Source organism: Antechinus flavipes, chromosome 2 (assembly GCF_016432865.1).
Source record: "Antechinus flavipes isolate AdamAnt ecotype Samford, QLD, Australia chromosome 2, AdamAnt_v2, whole genome shotgun sequence".
Taxonomy (NCBI): domain Eukaryota; kingdom Metazoa; phylum Chordata; class Mammalia; order Dasyuromorphia; family Dasyuridae; genus Antechinus; species Antechinus flavipes.
Genome location: NC_067399.1, coordinates 295,380,199 through 295,403,550, shown reverse-complemented (window position 1 = coordinate 295,403,550; position 23,352 = coordinate 295,380,199). Strand labels below are relative to the sequence as shown.

General features: G+C 34.9%; 1 protein-coding gene across 1 annotated transcript in view; it reads left to right on the top strand.

Annotated features, from left to right (window-relative positions):
• The window catches only part of PRIMA1 (proline rich membrane anchor 1), a 107,069-nt gene that overhangs the window by 53,992 nt on the left and 29,725 nt on the right, over window positions 1-23,352 (top strand). Inside the window, exon 4 of the mRNA XM_051977374.1 lies at window positions 16,492-16,621. Within this exon, the coding sequence (XP_051833334.1) occupies window positions 16,492-16,621 (130 nt within the window). The remainder of the gene's footprint in view (window positions 1-16,491; window positions 16,622-23,352) is intronic.

The following is a 23,352-nucleotide window of genomic DNA, read 5'->3' as shown; positions in this document are numbered from 1 at the left end:
ATGAAGGATTGTATCTATTGCATATCTGTGCTAAGGGAAGAGAAAAAAGAAAAAAAAACCAGAGGTTATCTAGAAATGTATCAAATTTAATTGCAATTGATGGTTTATTTAAAGAACCTTTAAGTATGAAAGCCACTGTCTTCCCCTCCCTGCCTCACATGTCTCTTATAAGAATCTGGAGATTTAATAAATCACATTCTGTTACAAAAAATTATCTTGCTTTGGGTCTAAAGGCATATAATGACATTCATAGCTTTGCAGTCCCTTTATCTGTTATTTTGTACAATTTATATCAAATGAAAAGTTATTGATTCAATTAAAATACATGCTCATATAATTCCCCTGTATATCTAGCTGAACTTTCAAATATTTTATTCATCATATAGTTATTTTGAGTGAAATTTCTTATATTTCTTTTTGTAAGGTTTTGTAAATAGTATAGAGAAAGGCTGAGGATTTTTGCTACTTTGCTGAAATTCCTAGTTGTTTGAAATATTCTTAAAGGTTCTTTAAATAAACCATCAATTGCAATTAAATTTGATACATTTCTAGCTAACCTCTGGGGTTTTTTTTCTTTTTTCTCTTCCCTTAGCACAGATATGCAATAGATACAATCCTTCATGCCTGAACCCAGGTGCATTTATATAAGAAACAAATTCATAATACAGGAAATAATTAGATAAAAGAAACAAGAAGAGAATATAAGAGTAGCTGGAGAGGCATGGGCAGGGGCATGAGGCAAATAAACCTTTTGGAACTTCCTTCAGTTCTGGAATTTCTTTTGAAGAGGCTATTATGATAAGTAGTTTCTGTCTAGGTTCATTAAGATGTCTGAAGGGACCAAACAGTCTACTTTAATCTGCCCCTTCTCTGTCATATGTCAATTCTTGTTTCTTTCTTTCTTTCTTTGTTCACTACTTCAATAATTATTGCTCCTTTCTAGTTCTGTTCATTTAATCCCCAGTGAGGATGAGGGAAATGCCTCTCTTACTCTCACTGCTTTGCTCATGTATTTCTCATTTTTTCCATTCATTCCAGTTTCATATAGAATTTATGTAGCTTTTCAAAACTCCTGGGTATTACTCACCCTTACTCCCAGGACTAAGAGGAAACACTTGCACCTCTTAACTAAGAATGCTAGAATGGCAGTTAATTTCCAAATTCTTACTGAAGATTCAATTTTTAATTTGTTTTCAATTTTGCTTATATTTTTGATTTTCAGAATTACTCTTCTTGTATATGGCTGGCGGGGTTTTATTTAATTTTTCATGCCTTTCCAGTCAATCTTATATTCTCTTTTTGTTTCTTTTATCTAATTATTTCCTATACTCTGATTTTGCTTCTTATATAAAAGCACCTGGATTCAGGCATGTAGGGTTGTATTTATTGCATATCTGTGCTAAGGGAAGAGGAAAAGCGAAAACCAGAAATTAGTTGGAAATGTACCAAATTTAATTGAAGACAGACAAACATCTGCCCAAATATTAGGCATTTTCCTAACTAGTGGCTCTGAGCTATTTTGATTAGACCAATAATTTATAATTTATCTTAGTAACATGACTAATTCATTGATTTGTTCCTTCTTTTGTTAATAAAAGTATTTAGAAATAAAAATTTTATCCTAAAAACTGCTTTTCTGTCTCCCAAAAGTTTTTTGATATTGCTGCAATTTTGTCATTTTCTTTATTGAAACTACTTATCATTTGGAATGTTGCATATGGGGGACAACAACTGCATTATTTATTCTGAAGCATATAGAATGTGAGGGGAGGAAATAAGAATGTGCCTGGAAAAATAGGCTGGCACCAGATGGTGAAGGACTTTAAATGCTAAAGAAGCAACTGGGAGTCAGTCATGCTTCTTGATCAAGGAAGTTATGTGTTATACCTGTGCTTCAGGTATGTCAGTTTGACAGTTAAATGGAGGATGGATTGGAGAGGGGAGCAGAGAGATGTAAGAAGACCAATTAGGAAGCCAAAATCATTAGTCAGTAAAATATGATTGATATTGGTATTTTTAGATTTGTTTATGGAATTTTGATTTTTTTAGGATATGTTCACATCTGAAAAATGTCATATATTCCTGTTACATTTCAGTATTTATTAGGGATCGCTCATATATAACTTTTCTAAAATTCTATTTATGTCTTTAATTTTTTATTATCTTTTCAATAGGTTTGTTCAGGCCTAAAAGGAGTAGAGTAAAATCTCCAACAATATTTATTTTGTCTATTTGTCTCTGTAATTTATTTTTCTGTCAATTTCTTAGATCTATGTATTTGATATCATGTTAAGTAATAATATTATTCAATTATTTTTGTATTTTTAAGCATAGTTTGATTTCCTTGCATTTCATATTAATTATTTATTTTGAGTGTTGCCTTGCCATACATATAATTGCTACCTTTGCTTTCTTAAATTTGCTGAAAGCCTAATAAATCCTGCTCCATCTCCTCATCTTGATAGTCTGAATCTTTGTTTCAAGAACGTTATTTAAACAATGTTATTTAAGTCTGCTTTCTCATCTTCTCTGCTACCTTTTTCTGTTTTGTGGGTGAATTCATTTATGTTGAACATTATGATTGTTACTTTTGTGTTTTCTCTGAAGCAAAACCTTTTATGTTTTTATTTTATTTATTTACCACATTCCTTTATGTTACCAAGAATGTGGCATGAGAAGGAAAAGGAAACTGCTCAATACTAACAATTTATAATTAAAGTAGACTATTCCTACTTCCCTGCCACCTTTCCCTTGATGAATCTTATACTCTAATCTCTGGTTCTTTTTCTTTCTCTCTTTGAATTCCCTTTTTGATCGATTTGCAAAAGTTGAAATTTATTTTGTTTTTGATTACTCCTTCTCTGAGCTTTTTTTTTCTTATACCTACCTGCTTTCTCCCTTTCCCTGCCCCCATTTGTATCCTTGTTGTTTTTAAAAGCAAAACAAAATCATCTCTGGGCTGTATCTTATTTAACTCTTACTGTGATAGTTATGTTCCTTAAGGAATATTTATCTCTTCTCCCACTGTTAGAATGTTGTTGTTTTTTAAATTATTATTTAGTCCCTTCCAATTTATCAGATGAGTTTACATTTGCAGGTTTCTCTTGAGTACCATGTTTACCTTCAAAGTTTCAACACAATTCTGGTGTGTGTGTGTGTGTGTGTGTGTGTGTGTACGCACATGCATGTGCTCAATAATGCTCAAAAGCACTCGATTATTTCAAAAATTCCTTTCTCCTTCTGTGTGATTATAATTTTTTTTTGCAGGTAAATCATTCCTGATTGTAAACCTTTACCTTTTGGGATCTTATATTCCAAGATTTTCTTTACTTTTTAATAGCTGCTTCTATGGTTTCTGAGCTTCTAGCTGTATACTTGGTACTTGAATACTTTGTATTGGCTGTTTGCATCGTTGTTTTTCTTTGACTTGAAAGTGCTACATTTTGGCTACAGAATTTCTGAGGGTTTTCAAGTTGGAGTTTATTCCAGGGGGTGATTTTTTTTCTATTTTTCTTTTCATTTACTGGTTTTAATAGATCTAGATGGTATTATTTTGTGATTTCTTGAAGTTATTGTTTCCAGGTCTTTTGCTTGGTCTTGGTTTTCAGGGAGGCTGATTCTTAAATTATTTCCCCTTGACCTGTTTTACATGTTATTTGTTTGTGATAGTAGATATTTTACATTTTCTTTAAATTTTTAAAATTGGATTTGCTTCTAATATTTCTTGTTTGATAAGGTCCTTTGGTTTTTGTGGCGTGAGTATATTTTTCAGGAATGCATTACTCGGGTAACATTTTCCACTCCCTAATCTATTTAGCCTCCTTTCCTTCCTCCTGAACCTCATCTAATTTACGATTTCTTTTTTATCTCATTTCATTTCTTCCAGCAATCTTATAATCTTCTAAGCCAAGTCATTTTTTTCCTCTAAGGATCTGCTTCTTATTTGTTAGGGGATTATTCACTCACTCTGAGTTACTGCATGGTTTTCTCCACACACAATATTTCTTCATTGTGGTTTGGTGTTTTATCATGTTATTCTTATTGTCAGCTCTGGTTCTTGGTTTGTTGAATGGCTTCAGTTCTGTTTGCAAGATTTTGTACTGGCTTACCTAATGCCACTCCTGTATCCATCTTGGTCAGCTTCATACTATTTGAGCTCCTCCTGCTCAGCCTGCATGCCTTCTTTTCCTGGAGGAGGTGTCCATATTTACCTTAGTGCATTGGTTTCCCTGGATGACTTCCACCTTCTTCTTCCTGCTTCTACCCATCTTTTTTATGTGGTTCTGGACTTTGCATAGGAGAGATGCTTCTGGTTTGTTTTCTTTATTACTCATCTTTATGGAGTTCTTCTAGAAATATTTTCTGGTGTTTAAATGGGATAAGTGGCTTCTTTATGAATTTTCACACTAACATCATGACAATCAGTCTCTTATATCTCTTTCACATGAAAGGTAAATCATGCTGTCAAATCTCCATTCCCTCCTCTCCCTTGCATGGAAACGATTAGTCTAATATGGCTACTCTTTGTTCTTCTTTCATCCCTACTACATTGCCATTTTCTTCCACTGTATGTACTTCCTACCCATATTTACTGAATATGACATATCACCCAGGCATCTGTACTATCAGAGTCATGATTCAGACATTTTTAAAAACATGTCCACTGGGGATTCTGATTTCTTTTGAGTCCTATTGATATACTACTTGGTATCCCTATTCTTAGAAATAGTACACCAAGTGTAATGGGCTGAGGCTTGAGTTGATGCACTGAGGTCCCAAGCACATGAGGCTAAATAGTAATTGGACCATACTCTATTAATATATAAGCTTGGAGAAAGAACGGCCCCTGCCCACTCTTTGTGCAAGTCCTGATGTGTTGTATAGGAAATGACGATTTTGGTGGGTGGAGGCAGGGGAGGGAAGAGGGAAGTGGAAGGAGAGACTGCTGGCTGGCATCCTGTCACAGCTGCTCACATTGCTATCACGATGGCCCTTCACCTCCGATCCCCTTTTCACCTATATTCCCCCTTCACCTCTGCTAGCTGGCTTCCTGTCGCAGCTGTCCATATTGCTATCGCAATCCTTCTTCACCTCTACTGAGAATAAAGATTGAAGATTTTTCCCTTAACCTGAATTCCTGACTTCGGTGGATTTTAAATACGCGGTCATCACAACCAAGTTTAAGTGTATAGTAAGATCATAGAGTAGGAGCTTAGAAACCTGCTCATGGTATTAAGGATTTATAGGTGGAAGGGACTTCATAGGCCATCTAGTCCAATCCTTTATTTTGCACACAAGGAATACAGATCAGAAGGGTTAAGATCATACAAATAACAAATGGCAAAAATAGGTTTTAATTCTAGGTACCCTGACTCCAAATTCACTCTTCTTTTCTTTGTGCTATGCAACTTCTATCAGATATGGGCATAAGACTGAGTTACTACAAATTCCCAATTATGGACTATTCAGAAATCTCAACCTTTTTTCCCAGAAGAAAATTAAAAGACATTGGAAATGTAAACCACACATACCACTAGTAATATGAAATTGGTTGCCTCTTTACATATTATTTTCTGATGTGAGAGTAATTTAGTATCAACTGTCTGTGTGTAGCCAAACCACATCAAATTAGAAGAATAACCAAGAGAAAGCACTACATAAAATTGGGATAGCTTGAATAACTATTTAAACAAACCACTGGGGCTGAAAAAATGGAAAAGGCAACAATGTTTACCTTGATAATCACCATTTCTTATAAAGTTTTAACTGGAAAGGCAGAACAACTAGAACAAACAATTTCACAAACTGCATTAGCCAACACTTTATATAATTGCCATGCCAATGGTGTCTGGATTATTTATGAAACACTAGGGAAAAGGATCAGTAGAAGATTGAGACATGTTATCACTTTATAAAAATAACACTGGTAAAAATTGGACTTCAGAAAATTTGGCATGAAGAATATTTTATAAATGAAACTGGCAAGAAAATGGCAAACACATATAAACAGATTCGTTAATATTTCTATAATATTATATTTTCATCATCACTGACAACAAAATAAATACCTCATAGAATCATAAATTTAGAGGCAAAAGAAAACTTGGAGGCCATCGGGTCTACCTTCTCCCAAAATTAGAGATGTGAATTCTGAGCCCTAGAAAGGATAAATGTCTTATACATGGCCATATAGGTAACTGTATTTAAAGTGTTAATGAACAAAGAAATTGAACTTGCACTTAGGAAAATGAAGTTAGAAACTGGGATCAGTTTAAATGCTCTCAAAGGAAATCCAAGATAGTGGCAACTTGGTTTTAGATTATCGAGAGATTGTTTTATTAGATAGATTGACCTTCGGTGGTGAAAATGGAACATAACAAAGAATGAAAACATCACTGATATCTACTCCAAATAGATGATCAAGAAGGCATTAGCAACTACATACTTATGTCTTCTTTTTCATCTTTATAAAATGTTTAAGAGAATTATGACATACTTTTTAGTGGTTAATGAAAGTATGAAAATTAAGCAAATCCAGGATTTTGTGTTTTTTCTATAGCACAGGATATCTTCTCAATCATACAAAAATGTTGAGAGAATATGATCCCATTATATTGCTTGTTGATGTTTAAAAGTATAACAACCAAGATAAATAAAATTGATGTTAGAACAAAACTTATCAGAAGCTCTCCAACAAGTAGTTTCTTATGCATATATTAAAATGATATAAAATTCTTTGATGAACACCACCTGAAAGGTTTTTTATTAAATTAACTTTCTAAATTTTTTAAATTGTAAAATTAAATTTTGAATATTTTAATTTTAAATTTTACATTTAAAAATTCTTTTTAAATGTCCTTCTGATTATTAATTTCATGTTTATCATTGGAAAATATCCTTCCTAAGCCATGGGAAATGTCCGTGTTAGAATTCAAATAAGAAAAGCATTCCCTATAAATAGTGAGATCTTACAATTGTTCATATTTGCTTATAAAAAGGTGCTATAGCATCAAGCCTCAGAACTTTACCAGACTTCCTTCATAAGATCCATATTTACCTAAAAGAAATCAGACCAACAATTCTTGGAGGAACAACTAAATGGATATAAAATACAGGTCAGTGAGACATTCCTTTGGGAAGTTAGTATATTTTAAACTAACGTGTTTACCCATATCTGGGACTGCATATGGATAATGAATTGAGCCCAGTGTGAAGAACTGGCTTGAAGAATATAGTAAAACATGACAAACTCTCCAAGAATTATGTATTTAAAAGCTGGAAGAGGTCATAGAGATCATTTTGTTTATCCACCTAATTTTATTTTTTCTTATTTATTCATTTTTTTACCCACTTCATTTTTAAAAAATGAAGAAGCTGATGCCCAAGGAGAAGAAATTCATGATTTGCACTGTACCATATGCAAATAATAGTGCTGCAATTTGATCCCAGGACCTTCTATTTCAAATCCAGTCTTTACTCTTTAATAATTATATTTTTTACAGTGTTAATAATAATAACTAGTATTTGCATAATGCTTTGAATTTTGCAAAGTGCTTTACACACACTGTCTTCCTCATCAGTAAGAAAGGGGGATAATAATCACATTTACCTCCCAGGATTGTTGAGAGGATCAAATTGTAAAGCTCTTAGAGTAGTATCTAGAACATGTAAGTGCTATAAGAAAGGAAGCTATTATCATTATTGTTCAAGTTGTTGTATTTATGCCTCATACACATCCTGGGGTTGTATGAATTGATGAAGCCATATGGTGGTCAGAGAACCTTGTGATCACCAAGTCTTGAAATGTTGAAGTACTAAATATTTGGGGGCAGGTTGTTGTTCAGTCATTTCCATTCTGTAAAGTTCTCTGTGATCCCTTTTGGGGTTTTCTTGGCAAAGATACTGGAATATTTTGCTATTTCTTCCTCTACCTCACTTTGCAGATAAGGAAACTGAGGCAAACAGGGTTAAGTGACTTGCTCAGGATCATACAGCTAGTAGGTGTTTGAGTTTGTATTTGAACTAATGAAGATGAATCTTCCTGATTTCAAGCTTGGTGCTCTCTTCACCATGTCACCTAGCTGCCCTGTTAATTACTAGCGAATAAACAACAGCCCTTGTGCCTAAGGTAATTATAGTTTTACTTGGAAAAAATAATAACTTCCACAAAGCAATGAAAAAATAAAATATATAACTTCCATTAAAAGTTGCTAGTGCCTATGAGGTTGGCTCTAGATTCCTGAAGGCTCTACCAAAGAAATAGAGATTTGGCAGGTCTAACCAAGCTGAAAAGACATTGAATACCCATTTACTGTACATCAGTTACTTGAAGAGACTGTAACCAAGTGCAGAGAAGGCTGGCACTAGAATTCTGAACATCCTGTAATGATGAGTTTTGGGGGGTAGAATTGTCTTGCTTTTGTTTGGCAGTCAGGTCATGATAGCTATCTGTTCAAATTTAGTGGGAATTGTGATTTGTGTCAGCAGAAAGGAGCATTTACATGACAAATTGAATATCTTTTGAAATCTAGAATTAAACATGTACTAAATTGTACAACATACTCCCGCATCATAAATTTTGGAACTAGTAACAAATTTTTTCTTGGGACTGCATATGTGTAAGTAAATCCTTTGCAGATGGAGAATTCAGTGCTAATAATAATTCTCATTTTTGAGGTGCTTTAGCATACCCAGAGTTCTTCTAGTAAACAAATCTGTAAAGTAGGGAGTGTGAGTATTATCTCATTATAGAGATGAAGAACCTGGACATCAAAGAGAGCAAGTTACATACCTTGGTCACATGGATCACAAGAAGTACATAAGTGATCTTTCCTGTAAAGAAAATCTAGCTTTGAGATTGTTTCATTTAACAAATATTTCCATTTTGCTAAATACAAAGGGGATTGCATTGTGTTGATCAGTGTTTTGGGTGCTGAATTCAAACAATGCCCCATTTTGCCCATGCTTTCACCAGTATGTGGTACATCTCTATCATGAAGGAAGGTTTCTCTTCATCTTTCATAAGCAGATTTACATAAAAGTTTCTGTGGCCTGAAAAATCCATCATTTTTTGACTCCTAACATTTTCACAGTCTGTCCCCATGCCTGAAATTCTTGCTCTTCTCTTCTCTAACTCCACCATTCTTAGCTTCCTTGAAATTTCCTTTAAGTGCCACTTTCTGCAAAAAGTCTCTTCCAATCATCCTTAATCTTAGTGCCTTCCCTCTGAGCTTATGTCCAGTTTATCTTGTTTCTATCTTTTGTGAACAGTTGGTTCCATGCTGTTTTCACCATAAGCTTGCGAACTTCTTGAGAGAAGTGATTATCTTTTACCTTTCTCTGTAGAATTAACTCTCAGCACAAGCGTCTTAAGACAAAATAGTTATTTAATAAATGCTTGTTGACTTGACAAAGTCATTAACTTTCTATAATTTACTTTTTTGTGAAGTTAGTTCTGTGAACTACTTTTTTAGTAGTTAAAGCAAAGAAAAATTGGTTTCATTGGAAAACTCGTACTTGGAAATGTAATGAAATAGTCAATCAATCCTTCTTCAAGCATGAAGAATACTACCATGTGCCACACATTGATGGCAGAGAAACAAAAACTCTTGCTTTTGAGGAATTTATATATGGAGATAATATGTACAAAGATAATTATGCATAAAATGTACACAAAATAAATTCAAGAAAACTTAACCTTGTTTGCCTCAGTTTCTTCATCTGTAAAATAAGCCAGAGAAGGAAATGGCAAACAACTCCAGGATCTTTGCCAAGAAAACTCCAAATGGGGTCATGGAGAAGTTGGACATGATTGAAATGACCGAACAACATCTTTTGTGGAGAGATAGCTGAGGGGAAATAAGAAATACATGATTTCGGGTATGTGGCATTTGACCTAGGTCTCATATTTTGTAAGCAAGTCAAAGATTCTCTGGCCTAATTTTTTTTTTCTGAAGCATGAAATACCTTTCTATAACATACCAGGGAGTGTTCATCCAGTTTCCAATTGGAGATTTCCATTGAGGGGGAACTTCATACTATGAATTCAGCCTATTGCATATTTGGACACCAGAATCATTATCCATATAAGAAGGATTGTGGCATTTGCCAAACTTAGGTTGTCCACCTTAGGTTATCATCCTATCACTTGACTCATTACCATATTTGATCTTATCATCCCAGGCTTTAGAGCGGGGAGTCCTAATGTGGTTTCAATGGACCATCTGTAAGTAGATTTCTGAAGATCTTAAAAGAGGAAAAGTTCTTTCACTACTACTTGAAGATAGTGTGACTTTCTCAGGTCTTCCCTTCTCCATATTAATTGTTCCTAGTTCTTTCTATTGATTCTCATAAGGCATTATTTTGACTCATCTCAACATCCTGTACACTTTTCTCTGGATGTGATACAGTTTTTTCATTGTACCTCTTAAAATATAACAAACAGACAAGGACGGTACTTCAGTTGTCATCAAAATGGGCCAAAGTATAATGAAACTTTCACATCCTTCATTATGGGCTATATAGGTTTTTAAATTGCTGTTATTTTATTAAGGTGTATAAAATTGAGAACCAAAGGAAACATGACAATGAACCTGAAGGAGTGGTATTATGATCACAAAAAACACTGAAGCATTTCAGTCTTAAAATAGATTATTTCAGAAGTCAATTTAAATTGCTTAAAATTAATTTCCTCTCCCCTGCCCCCTTTAAAAAGTTCAGCACATGCTAAAAACCGCAAGCTAAGACAAGAGAGAATTCTTACAGACACATTCTGGGGACTCCAAGCATTATTGAAGCTGTAAATAGGAGCTGAAGAGCCACAGGCACCACACTCTCCTTTTGTACCCATGTTTCCCCAGCATGTTGTTGACATTAGTGTCAATGGACATTATAGTCCCTTATATTCAGAAAACAATGGATCTGATTGTACTTGTGCTGGTAATAGGTCAGGAGGGGTAGAGGGAAGAAGAAGGGAGCTACACACTCTTGACATTTTGTTTGCTGCGTTTGGATTTTTGCCATGGACATTTAGCATTGAGTTACTGATGATAAAATGTTTAGCTGAGAATGAAATGATATGGTCTAGGTCCATTAAGGAAATGGGAAATGTTTCCTTGCATCTTCATAAAAGTTCTAATTTGTTGTCTCATAGTGTGGAGGTGACCCTAGGTTCTTGAATGCTATGTTTGTGGCTCGAGACCACAACTTCTGGTAGAGCTTAATAACCTGGAATTTTTTGAACACATAGGAGTCTGGAGTTGTATTTTTTTGTCCATTATCTGAGGATCAAATTAGCTAAACTCAGAGAGACTGATTAGGACAAGACTGGCCACAACCACTTTTTAAGAGAAATAAGTTTTATTGATACTTTATTTCTGTTGATATTTTTGTTTTTATGTCACCCTAATTTGCCCCTGTGTTTTTTCTTTCTTCTCCAGAGAGCAGTCTCTTATAACAGATTTTTTCCCCAAAAAAGAATAGGAAAAAGGAGAGAGAAAAAATTAACATACCATTTCATACATTGAAAAAACTGACAGTATACTGTCAGCATTGCACACTTGCAGGCCCTCTATCTCTATAGGGGAGTAGGGTGAGGCACCTACTCATTTCCCTTCTTTAGAGGGCCAAGTTTGTTCATTGTAATTTCTCAATATCTATTTTGAATTGTTTTGTCCTTTCCATTTATACTGTTGTAATCATTGTCTATATTGTTTTCTTGGTTCTGCTTACTTTGGCTTGCATTAAGTCCTATAAGTTATTCCTTGTTTCTCTGTATCCATTATATTCAATGTTTCTTATGGCATAGTAATATTCTATTACATGTATATATCACAATTTCTTTAGTTATTCCTCATTCTATGGGCTTTACTTTTATTTTAGTTCTTTGCTACTACAAAAAAATGCTGCTATAAATTAAATATGTGGCTGCATATGAAAGTTTCCCCCCTTTTTGTAGCTGCCTTGATATATGAAAACCATGTAATCTTTCAATAAAAGGCTAAATACACTTTAGTAATATTATCTTCATAATTTCACATTGCTTCTCAGAATGTTTCTACTAAATCACAGATCACTACCAATATGTTACTATTCCTGTCTTTCCATAGTTCTTCAACACTGACTATTCCCATTTTCTGTTATCTTTGTCAATGTGTTGGATATGAGGTAAAACCTCAGGGTGGTTTTTGTATTTGTTTTACTACTTGTGACTTAGAGCATTCTTCCACATACTTGTTAATAGTTTGTAATTCTTTTGAGAATTGTTTATCTTATTCTTTGACTACCCTTTTGGCCTCTAGATGGAATAATGTGCTTACTTACTGTGCAGATACTTATTAGCTGTATGTCCCTGGAGCAATCATTTAATCTTTGCCTCAGTTTGTTCAATTATAAATGGGGATGTAATAGAATCCCCTCTCAGAGTTGTGAAGATCAAAGGAAATAATATTTATAAGGTACTTAGCACAGTGCTTGAACATAGTAGGCACTTAATAAATGCTTTTTTCCTTCCTCCCCATCTTCCCCTTTGACCATTTTCTACAGGAGAATAAGTTTTTAAAGTTGCAAATGTTTCTGTTATTTCTCTATGTATCTTGGGTGCCAATTTTTAAAAGAATTTGATAAAGATTTTCCCCCATATTAAATCACTTCCCTTCTTCTCCTGAGTGCATTAACTTGTCACAAGGTGTTTCAAGTTTAGATAATCAAAATTTTCAATTTAATCTTGCATAATTATTTCCCTCCTTTAGTAAGAATTCCTTATCTACATAAGTTGTGAAAGTATATGAACTGCTTTTTTCTGATTGTTTTGTGATATTTAGATTACATATCCAATTTTTTTATTATAGCTTTTTAGTTACAGAGCATATGCATGGTAATTTTTCAACATTGACCCTTGCAAAACCTTCTGTTCCTACTTTTCTCCTCCTTCCCCCCCACTCCTCCCCTAGATTATCCATTTTGATTTTATTGTAGAATATGGCAAAAGATATTGGTCTAAGCTTAATTCTAGTAGACTGAGCCCATCACTCTTTTTTTTTAATTTGTTGGGTTTTTTTGGAGAACAATTTTTTTTTAATAATTATAACTTTTTATTGACAGAACCCATGCCTGGGTAATTTTTTACAACATTATTTGTTGCACTCACTTCTGTTCCGACTTTCCCCCTCCCTCCCTCCACCCCCTCTCCCAGATGGCAAGCAGTCCTATACATGTTAAATATGTCACAGTATATCCTAGATACAATATATGTGTGCAGAACTGAACAGTTTTCTTGTTGCACAGGAAGAATTGGATTCAGAAGGTAAAAATAACCCGGGAAGAAAAACAAAAATGCAAATAGTTTATATTAATTTCCCAGTGTTCTTTCTTTGGGTGTAGCTGCTTCTGTCCATCATTGATCAATTGAAACTGAGTTAGATTTTCTCTTTGTCGAAGAAATCCACTTCCATCAGAATACATCCTCATATAGTATCATTGTTGAGGCATATAATGATCTTCTGGTTCTGCTCATTTCACTTAGCATCAGTTCATGTAAGTCTCTCCAAGCCTCTCTGTATTCATCCTTCTGGTCATTTTTTACAGAACAATAATATTCCATAACATTCATATACCACAATTTACTCAACCATTCTCCAATTGATGGGTATCCATTCGTTTTCCAGTTTCTAGCCACTACAAACAGGGCTGCCACAAACATTTTGGTACATACAGTCCCTTTGTCTTCTTTAGTATCTCTTTGGGGTATAAGCCTAGTAGTAGCACTGCTAGGTTAAAGGGTATGCATAGTTTGACAACTGTTTGGGCATAATTCCAGAATGCTCTCCAGAATGGTTGGATTCGTTCACAACTCCACCAATAATGCATCAGTGTCCCAGTTTTCCCACATCCCCTCCAACATTCATCATTATTTTTTTCCTGTCATCTTAGCCAATCTGACAGATGTGTACTGGTATCTCAAAGTTGTCTTAATTTGCATTTCTCTGATCAATAGTGATTTGGAAATAGTTTCAATTTCATCCTCTGAAAATTGTCTGTTCATATCCTTTGACCATTTATCAATTGGAGAATTGAGCTCATCACTCTTGAAGACACTACCTATAAAAGGACTTAGGGAAGAAGCCTGCCCACAGAAATGAAATCATAGATCCTAGAAGTAATGCAGTATTTCCCTGATACTTTCCAATTTAATTTATTCAATGCCCTTGGGAGCTAAATAATAAATAAGGACCAATTTTAAAGATAAGACCAAAGCAGAGAGCTGGAAACTTAGTTCAGTTCAACATGTATTTATTTAATGCCCTCTGTGGACAAAACACTTGGGATACAAAGTCAAAGATTTTTAAAAGCCCTTCTCTCCAAGAACCTTACACATTTATAAGTGATAAAATGTATAAACAGATCAGTACAACCAAGATAATTTAAGGATAAGAATACTGGAAACTAGGAATGTAAGGAAATTTGTCCTATAGGAGTCAGTACCTGAGCTGAATGTTGAAAGAAACAAAGGAATTTTATAAATAAAAGTGAGGGGAAAAGCGAGGTATTAGGGGAGGGAGGTATGCAGAAATTTGTTTACAATAAGTCATGGAAGTTAATTACATGTCAGATTTAAGGAATTCCAAGCAGGATAGCTTGACTAGACAAGAGAATATTTAAAGAGAAGTAATAAGTCTGGGAAAGTAGTCTGCAACCAGACTGTGAAAGGCTTTGAATTCCCGACAAATGAGTTTGTGTTTTATCCCACAGTACTGGGAGTTGGATTGTTGAGTAGGTGAATGACTTAGTCTCTTCTCAAGGAGCTTACAGATTAATGGAGAGAATGATTTGAGGAGGAATGGACTGCTTTTAGCTGAGGGGAACCAGTGGAAGCTTCAGGAGGATAAGGTACTTGAACTGTGCCTTGAAAAAGAATTTCCTTTTTATCAATGTCACTTAGACAAGTCATTTACCTGCTCTGATTTTCAGGTTCCTTCAGAACAAATGATATGCTCAATTAGTTGATTTTTAGGTCTTTTTAATTCTGGGTCCTATAAGAAGAATTTAAACAGGTATGCATAAGGAAGGACTCAGGGGCATAGATTGCAGCCTTATTAGTAATTCCTGGAAGTGGAAAAAGACAGAATGAAATGAGCAAACAGAAAGGCAGCATGTCTGATGGATAGAGCATTGGACTTGGAATCTGCACCGTCTAGCTTTAAATCTCACCACTAAATCTTACTATATGAGCTTTTCTCTTCATGACTAATCTCTTTGAGAAAGCAGTCCATATTGACCTTTTTGTCCTCCTTACTCTCTTCTATTAAGAGTAATCTCTGTAATCTAGCTTCTTATCTTTTCATTCAACAGAAACTGTCTTCTCCCAAGGCTACGTCTACTGGCATTTTCCTCCATTGCCATCCTTCTTGACCTCTATGCAGTATCTGATTGTTCATGACTTTTTCCTCCTGAATGACCACATGAGCCATCTCTTCCAACTTGAGCTTCTCTCAGACAATATTATTCTTTTTCTTTTTGGAGGAATGGTGATGATATAATAACATGAACATATGGTTAAGAGGACCTGGGTGTGACTTTGTGTAAATCATAACTTTTCTGGACTTGTTACCTTGTTTATTAAAGTGAAATAGATAGATGGGCTTTAAAGGTGTCTAGCTCTCTGACCTCCCCTAGGGTCAAGCACAATATCAGGCACCTAGTCAGTGCTTGTTATTAGATAGAATAGTAGACTTGGCATCAGGAAGACCTGAGTCCAAATCCAGCTGCAGACTCTTATTAGCTGTGGATATTTTGCAAGTCACTTAACACCTCTGTCTCAAGTTTCTTCAGCTGTAAAATGGGGATAACAGTAGCATCTCCCTCACAAGGTTTTTTATGAGGATTAAATAAGATAATAATTGTAAAGGTCTTAGTATATTTCCTGGCATATACTGGTCACTGTATAAATATTAGTTATATATTGTTATTGTAATTAAATCTGTCAAATTGAATTTCCCAGTGTTGTTTTTCATTCTTCTTACATTCCTCATCCATTCCCAAAGTATCAACATGCAGTTTTCATCTTGATGTTTCAGCTACCCACCTCAGCTCCAAATGAATTGAATTTAATGCCTGAAGAAAGAGAATTTAAAATGTAGGAATGCAATATTTTCATGGAAAATCAAACGGGTGCCATTAATAACCTCATGCTGAGAATAAATTGTTAGTGATGTGATGTTTAACCTCTGATCTGAGCTAACTGTTCTCTGATGCAGAGCAGGACTAATTGAAAAATAGCCAATGATGTCATCTATCGCATAACATGGACATTAAAGCATGACTAACCCAGGGCTCAGGAGAGTTGATGGCTTCCAAATGAGGTCTTTTGAATACATTTTTTGCCCTGCTCTTTGACAGCACAGTGAACGATAGCTTGCGAATGAAGCTCACCACAGGCTGCTTACTCAACATGAGCTTAATTAACCATGTTCTCTCCCTGTATCTTTCTTACAGCTCCTAACTCTACCTCGTGTCCTGCTGAAGAACCCTGGTGGTCAGGCTTGGTCATTATCATTGCAGTATGCTGTGCCACACTCGTGTTTCTGGTTGTCATTGTCATCATTTGTTACAAAGCCATAAAGAGGTAAAATTGTATACTGTCTCCCTCTTTGAGCTCAAATAACACTCATCTCCAACCTGGTGAGCAATTTCTTTGTGGACCAATGAGAAATTCTCCTCCTCCTCCCTTTTTACAGTTTTGAGTTCCAAATTCTGTCCTTCTACTCCTCACTCCAAAACAATGAGCAATCTGATCTAGTTATACATGTGCATAATGTAAAACATGTTCTTGAACAGGAATTTCTTTGCATGTCCCCAAAAGTTATGACATGATGTTCTTTGCTCCTATCACTAGGGATATAGGATCTAATTTAATAGCATATCAGTATTTACAAGTAAAGACAGCATAATCATTCACCTTTCAGAAAGATGAGAAAGTAGTGTGGGGAATCATATATCAGTTTCATATCCCAGCTTTTGATACTTATTAGCTTATATGGATGTGGTCAAGTTAGTTAATATACTGGGCAAGTTAGTTAATTATATGACCCTCAGGTTTCTCATCTATGAAATGGGAAGAATCATATGTGAAATGGGGAGGTACTTAAGCACACCTTACTTCCCATGATATTTTGCAAAATAAATATTTTGCTAATAAACATTATAGAAATTGTAGTCATTTTCTGAAATAAAATAGATCGTGTATGTTAAATACTTTGTAAACATTTCATTTAAACAGGAATCCCACTCTTAGATTTGGGTATATACCCAAGGAAGTCAAAGACAGAAAGATTTCTTAGATAGCAAAGTATTTTTTGTGGTAGAAAAAAGAACTGGGAACAAAGTTGGGTGTGTAAACATATTGGAAATTTTGGGGAACGATTTACAAACGTGGTTCATTAATATAATGGAATATTATTGTGATATAAGAAAGCATGAATATTAAGGATTCGGGGTAACATGGGTAGGCTGACATGAACTGATACAAAAGCAAAGTAAGCAGAAGCAGGAAAATGGTGACTTCACAATGATTATGACAATGTAAATAGAGGGGACTATAAAATGAAACTGAACATTGTGTAATTATAAAGGTTGTCCCAAAGAAGAAAGGAGAAAATGTAACCCCTTTCTTTCATTGAAGTTGAAGAAGAAGGAAGACTGTGAGTGTGCTGTTTCCTATGTTTTCAGAGATGGTCCAATCATCAATGCCATTTGGCAGAATTTTTAAAAAAAAAATTTTTCCAAAGCTCACTGAATAGAAGGGGAAGGCAATGTAATAGAGAGCCAAATGAACTCAGATGTTCATGGTGTAATTAAAGAACTGGCAATTGTGATTCTGAGGATTGCTATCAGTGTTCTTTGAGAAATTATCAATAATGGCAAAGGTCCTAGAAAACTGGAAATGGAAAAATGTTATCCATCTTTAATGATCCCTCTCTCTTACAAGCACTTGGTTTGTTCATTTAAAAACATAATTCTGTATCAGAGTTATGTATGATCTATTCTTGTTCCATACTATAGAATTTGTCTGTGAGGGCAAGGACTACTTATTTAGTCTTCTCTCACATGTCTGTCCTGTGCTTGAAGTCTCGTGAAAGATGAGATTCTTTGTTCACTTGTTACAGAGTGTAACCTGAATATGGGAAGGATAGAGACAAAAATTTATTAATTAAACTTCCACTATACCAGGCTCTGTGCAAATACTATTTCAATTGGTTCTCACAACAAGCCTAGGAAGTAAATAATTCCATTTTTATCCTCATTTTACAGTTGAGGAAATTAAGGCAAGCAAAGGTCAAATAATGTGCCAAAGTTCACACATCTAGTAAATGTCCGTGACTATATTTGAATTCAGGGATACAATGAAGTCTGGAAGTCCAGGGATTTTGGCTCAAATTCAGGATCTGGCCTAAGTAAAGGCTCTTATTTAACTCTTCTGAACCTCATTTTCCTTGATCACGACAACAGTATTTGAGTTACCTATATGACATGTTGGAATCCTTACTAACTGCTAAGTAATTAGAGTTCATCTACTCTTACAAGAAGTTGTTTTGGCCAGAACCTGAAACAAGGTATTAAGTAGAACTAATTAAGACAAGGCTTGTGTTCACACCTTTACTCACTGGAGTCCACAAGTATGCTAGCTTCACAAAGTACACTTTCTACACCTCCCTTAAAGCTCATTGGGCCAGAGAGCACTATGGGAGAAAACCCATAATCCCATTCTCTCAGAAGAGGCATATAAAAGGCCAGCGATGAGGAATCTATGGAAGAATACATTTTTTCCTCTTGGCTGGCTGATCGCGCTGGACTCGAGAGGAACGACTCTGGTGCAGAGAACACTTTGACGGATTTCAGTGGAGCTACGCCAGAAGCCCTCTCCGCAGCAAGTTGGTGGCTGGGCTCCCCAGAAGGAGATAAGAGAGACCTTCCATCTCTGTCTTGGTTGGAGGCAGAAGAAAGCAGAGTCAGAGGCTGAAGGACAGAACCTTTGGATTTGGAGACATCCGAAGGGCTCCAAGCCTCTAAACCGGCTGTGCTTTGAGAAGAACAAACTCCAACATTTGAACTCTAACAATGACAGGGTTGTAAGGAAAGGCTTATTCCAGTTCTCAGCATCTAGGCATAGTAGATTTTTAGGCAGCCAGGTGGCTCAGTGCATAGTACTAGCCTTGGTGCTAGGAAGGTGATCTTAAATCCTGCCTCCAGCACAAGTTCCCTTATAACCACTGTCTGACTCAAATTCCCTCAACTGAAAAATGGGGATAAGAGCACCTATCTCATGGGGTTGTTGTGGAGATCAACTGACTTGACATATGTAAAGAGTTTATTATTATTGTATGAGGGTTTTTCCCAGGCAACCTTTTGACTAAGATGACATTTTGGCCAAGAGGAGTGCTCAGCAGTACTTCAGAGAATGAATAACTCTTCTTTCTTTGCTGACAAAGAATTCTCTGGCTCCATTCTTTGGCAGAAAGTGTACTGATGCTGTCTGGCTGTGTTTTTTATAGTGGATATTTGATTCTTTTTTTCCTAACTTGGATACAGCTTGGGAAGTTAAATGAATACCACCAAGCTGAGGCCATAAATTCTGCTGTTTCTGACCTGAACATGCAGTTTCACATCTCATAAAATTAAGTCCAAACTTCAGTTGATAGCAGTGTCAGCTTACTGGGTCTCATTTTGGCCAGAGATAATCAAGAGATTTTGCTCTAGTTGCATATATTTAGGGAATTGCCAACCACAGAATTTATAGTGCAAAAAAAAAAAAGTTGGTTCACAGTAAATATAATTATCAATATACTATAATGTTAATAGCATTAATATAATGATAACAATGCTACAAATTTACTCTTCTAAGATTTAAATTAACCAGATCTGTTTGGCTAAGCCCAATGTCTCTTGTTGATATTAGAATCCAGAAGAATATATTCAAGTCATTTTCAAGACTGGCTGAGCTCCGACTCTTAAGGACATTAAAAGTCAAGATCAATTCAAAATCTAGCCACTGAACATTAACTGCTAAAGAATGTGTGGCATCTGAGGGCAATGGTGATATAAAGAATTTTAATTTGACATGCTATGTGGCTAAATGGGTCTTATGGAGATTCTGTAAAAACAAAACAAAAACTAGGAAGAAAAAGATAGAGAGACAGCAAGTTGTTCAAAGTTAACTGGCCTTTGTATTAAGGGCAGTGGGTTCAAATTCTAGTTCCAACTCCTTATTACTTGTATCTCCAAACAAGTCACATCAGCTTACTAACCATTGCTTTAACTACTCTTTATAATGAAAGGGTCATACTAAATTATCTCAAAGATTTCTTCCAGATCTATATCCTCTGATCCTGTTAATTTCTTGTTTTAGAATAGTATTTTTCCAATTACATGTAAAGATAGTTTTCAACATTCCTCCTTTCCTCAAAATAGCAAGCAATCTGATGTAGGTTATGCATGTACAATCATCTCCATATTAGTCATTTTGTGAAAGAAAAATCAGAACAAAGGGAAATAACCAAGAGGAAAGAAAAAATAAACAAAAAAAGGTGAAAATACTATGCTTTGATCCATATTCAATCTTCATAGTTCTCTCTCTTCAGGTAGAGAGATATTTTCCATATCGGATACTGTTAATTTCAACATTTTTAGAGTAAATGTGTGACTTCTGATTCCATATTCAATTGTCCTCTTCTGTACTATGGTGTTTTCTCCCTAACTAGGTGGTAAGCTTTCTAAGAGGAGGAAAACAGGCACAAAGTATTTTGTTTTTCTTTTTTGTGTCTTCCTCTGCTCCAAGCAATAATGCTTAATATGATGTTCTGCATCAAATAGGTGTTGACCATTGCTATGATCCTGTGAATGTCTTGACCCTAAATAGAATTCCACTTTTGAGATACCCTTTTTTGATGTTAACTAACTACTCTATTGCCAATCCATAGTATTTAAAATACAATTCACACTGAGTCTCTGAGTCAGAAGGAATCTAAGAAAGTACTAGAATAATCTTTACTTGAACAAGAAACTAAGCAAGTGGTCAAGCGGTTATTGCTTCAAGATCTTCTGTGTGATCATTAGGCAATAAATACTTTTGACTTTGAGATAACTGTTAAGAAGTATTCTACCTCAATCTGACTTTTTTCCAACTTCCTTTCATTTTTCCTTATTCTGATATTTGGGAAATGAGCAGACAAAATCTAATTTCTTTTCCAAGTGGGAGAGATAAATATTTATCATTTGGCAAATTTACACACACACACACACACACACACACACACATACACAACCATTATCCCTTTTGACACATTGTATTTGTTCATAAACACTCTTTGCTCTATTGAGAGATATAGAAGTGATCTTAGTTCTGATATTCTCCACTGAAATGAGCTTTGTAATGTTTCCCTGTCAATTGTATTGACCCATTCTCGGGAGGGAAGAAGCAGGTCTTGTGCAAAGTGAGAAGTCTCATCAATTATGTTCCTTTGTTGAAATGATGAGATGAACGTGTAGCTTTTTTTCTCTGCTGACAAACAGCTTTTTTCCTTAGGTCATAGGCATCATAGGCATATTTCATCCCATATCCAGCCAGAGTTACCAGGAATCAGAGGTTGTCTGTGTTTGGGAACTTCATTCTGGCCCTTCTTTATCTCTTGAAATTGATTTTCTGCTCAATTGTTCAACATCCATTTAATTATAATTTATAGCCACTTCTGCTCTTAGGCCAGTAAAGATCTATGGAATATTTTGTCCAATCTTCTTGATCATGAATAACATATAAGAAGAAGATCATAGATTTAGAACTGGGCTTTTGAGACCATCTAGTCCAATTCCTCATTTTCCAGAGGAAGAAATTGGGGCCCCAAAAATGATTTGCCCAAGATCACACAGGTAGCAGAGATAGCATTTGAACCCAAGTTTCCTGACTTCAAAGCCACTGACTACACTTCTCAGTGAAATAGAGAAATATATTTGCGTGTTGTGTGTATGTGTGTGTATGCATCTATTTATCTATATCTATCAATCAATCAATCTATCTATTTATGAGCTAGGTAGTTCAGTGAATTGGCCTGATGTCAGGAAGATTCCTCTGTCCCTAGAAAGAATCAAAAAGAGCCAGACATGTCTGCAAACAACTGAACATGTATATAAATCTGTGTGTATATTACAAATATACTTAGTATATTTACAAGAGACAGATATATTGTGTATGCATATTGTGTATGTGTACATACAAAAATTATATATTTACATATATGTTTACAGATGTATATTTTATGGCATGTTCAATTTATTATACATAGTAAAAATCAGAACTATAACTATAGTTGGGGGACAGATTTTGTCCTAGGGCACTAATATTTAGAGGACACTCACATCATCTGCACTCTATTTGGTAGAAACAACTGAATTTGATTCCTGGTTTGCAGGAATAATTCATTAAAATAGGGAGTTAACAAGTGACAAATTTCATACCCTATCCCTGGCAGCCATACCACTCTTAAGCCCTATTCTGTCTCCTGAGCTCTTAGGATTTTATCCTATAGTTCATAGTATCTCCTTGAGGTCTGCCTCCCCAAAAACAACTAAATTTGGCTTATTACTAGATATTAGGATCATTAGTAATAACTCTGGTGAGAACTTAATAAATGATTATTGAATGAATGAATTGTTTTCATTTTATATAAAGATTCTTGGACTAGAATACTTTGTGGGGAGCCTTTTTAGGTTTATGCTATACTCTAGACTAGTAGTTCTTAACCTTTTTTGTGTGGGATGGCCCCCTTTGGCTGGTAAAAATTCTCAGATTAATGTTTTTAAATAAATAAAACAATTGTAATAAATAATTCCAAATCTAGTGTCCTTTCTTGTAGATCAAGGGTCCTTGATCCAAGGTCTCTGAATTTGGAAATAGTAATCTTTTGTTTGATCCTGAATCTTTACTTACTAATTATTACCAGTTATCCTGGTGGGATAATTTATCTTATTTGAATTTATTTCCTTAACTCTAAAATAAAAAAAAAATATTTCTACTTCCTCACAAGCTTGTTGTAGAAAAAGTTCTATGCAAACTTTAATGTTATAGAAATTAATTATTAGTGATATTAGCATTACTGTTATGTCTATATCATTTTCCCAAAGAGAATTGCTTAGAAATTCCCATTTATTCTGGATAGTACAGCATAGTGCATCAGGAGGCATAGGTACAGTGGGAAGAATAAACAGACACAGATGGTTTGGAAAACATGGTAAGTGCATTACACAACTCAAATATTCATGAAAAATGCACTTTTTTGAGAATGAATACTGAATGAAATACTTCAC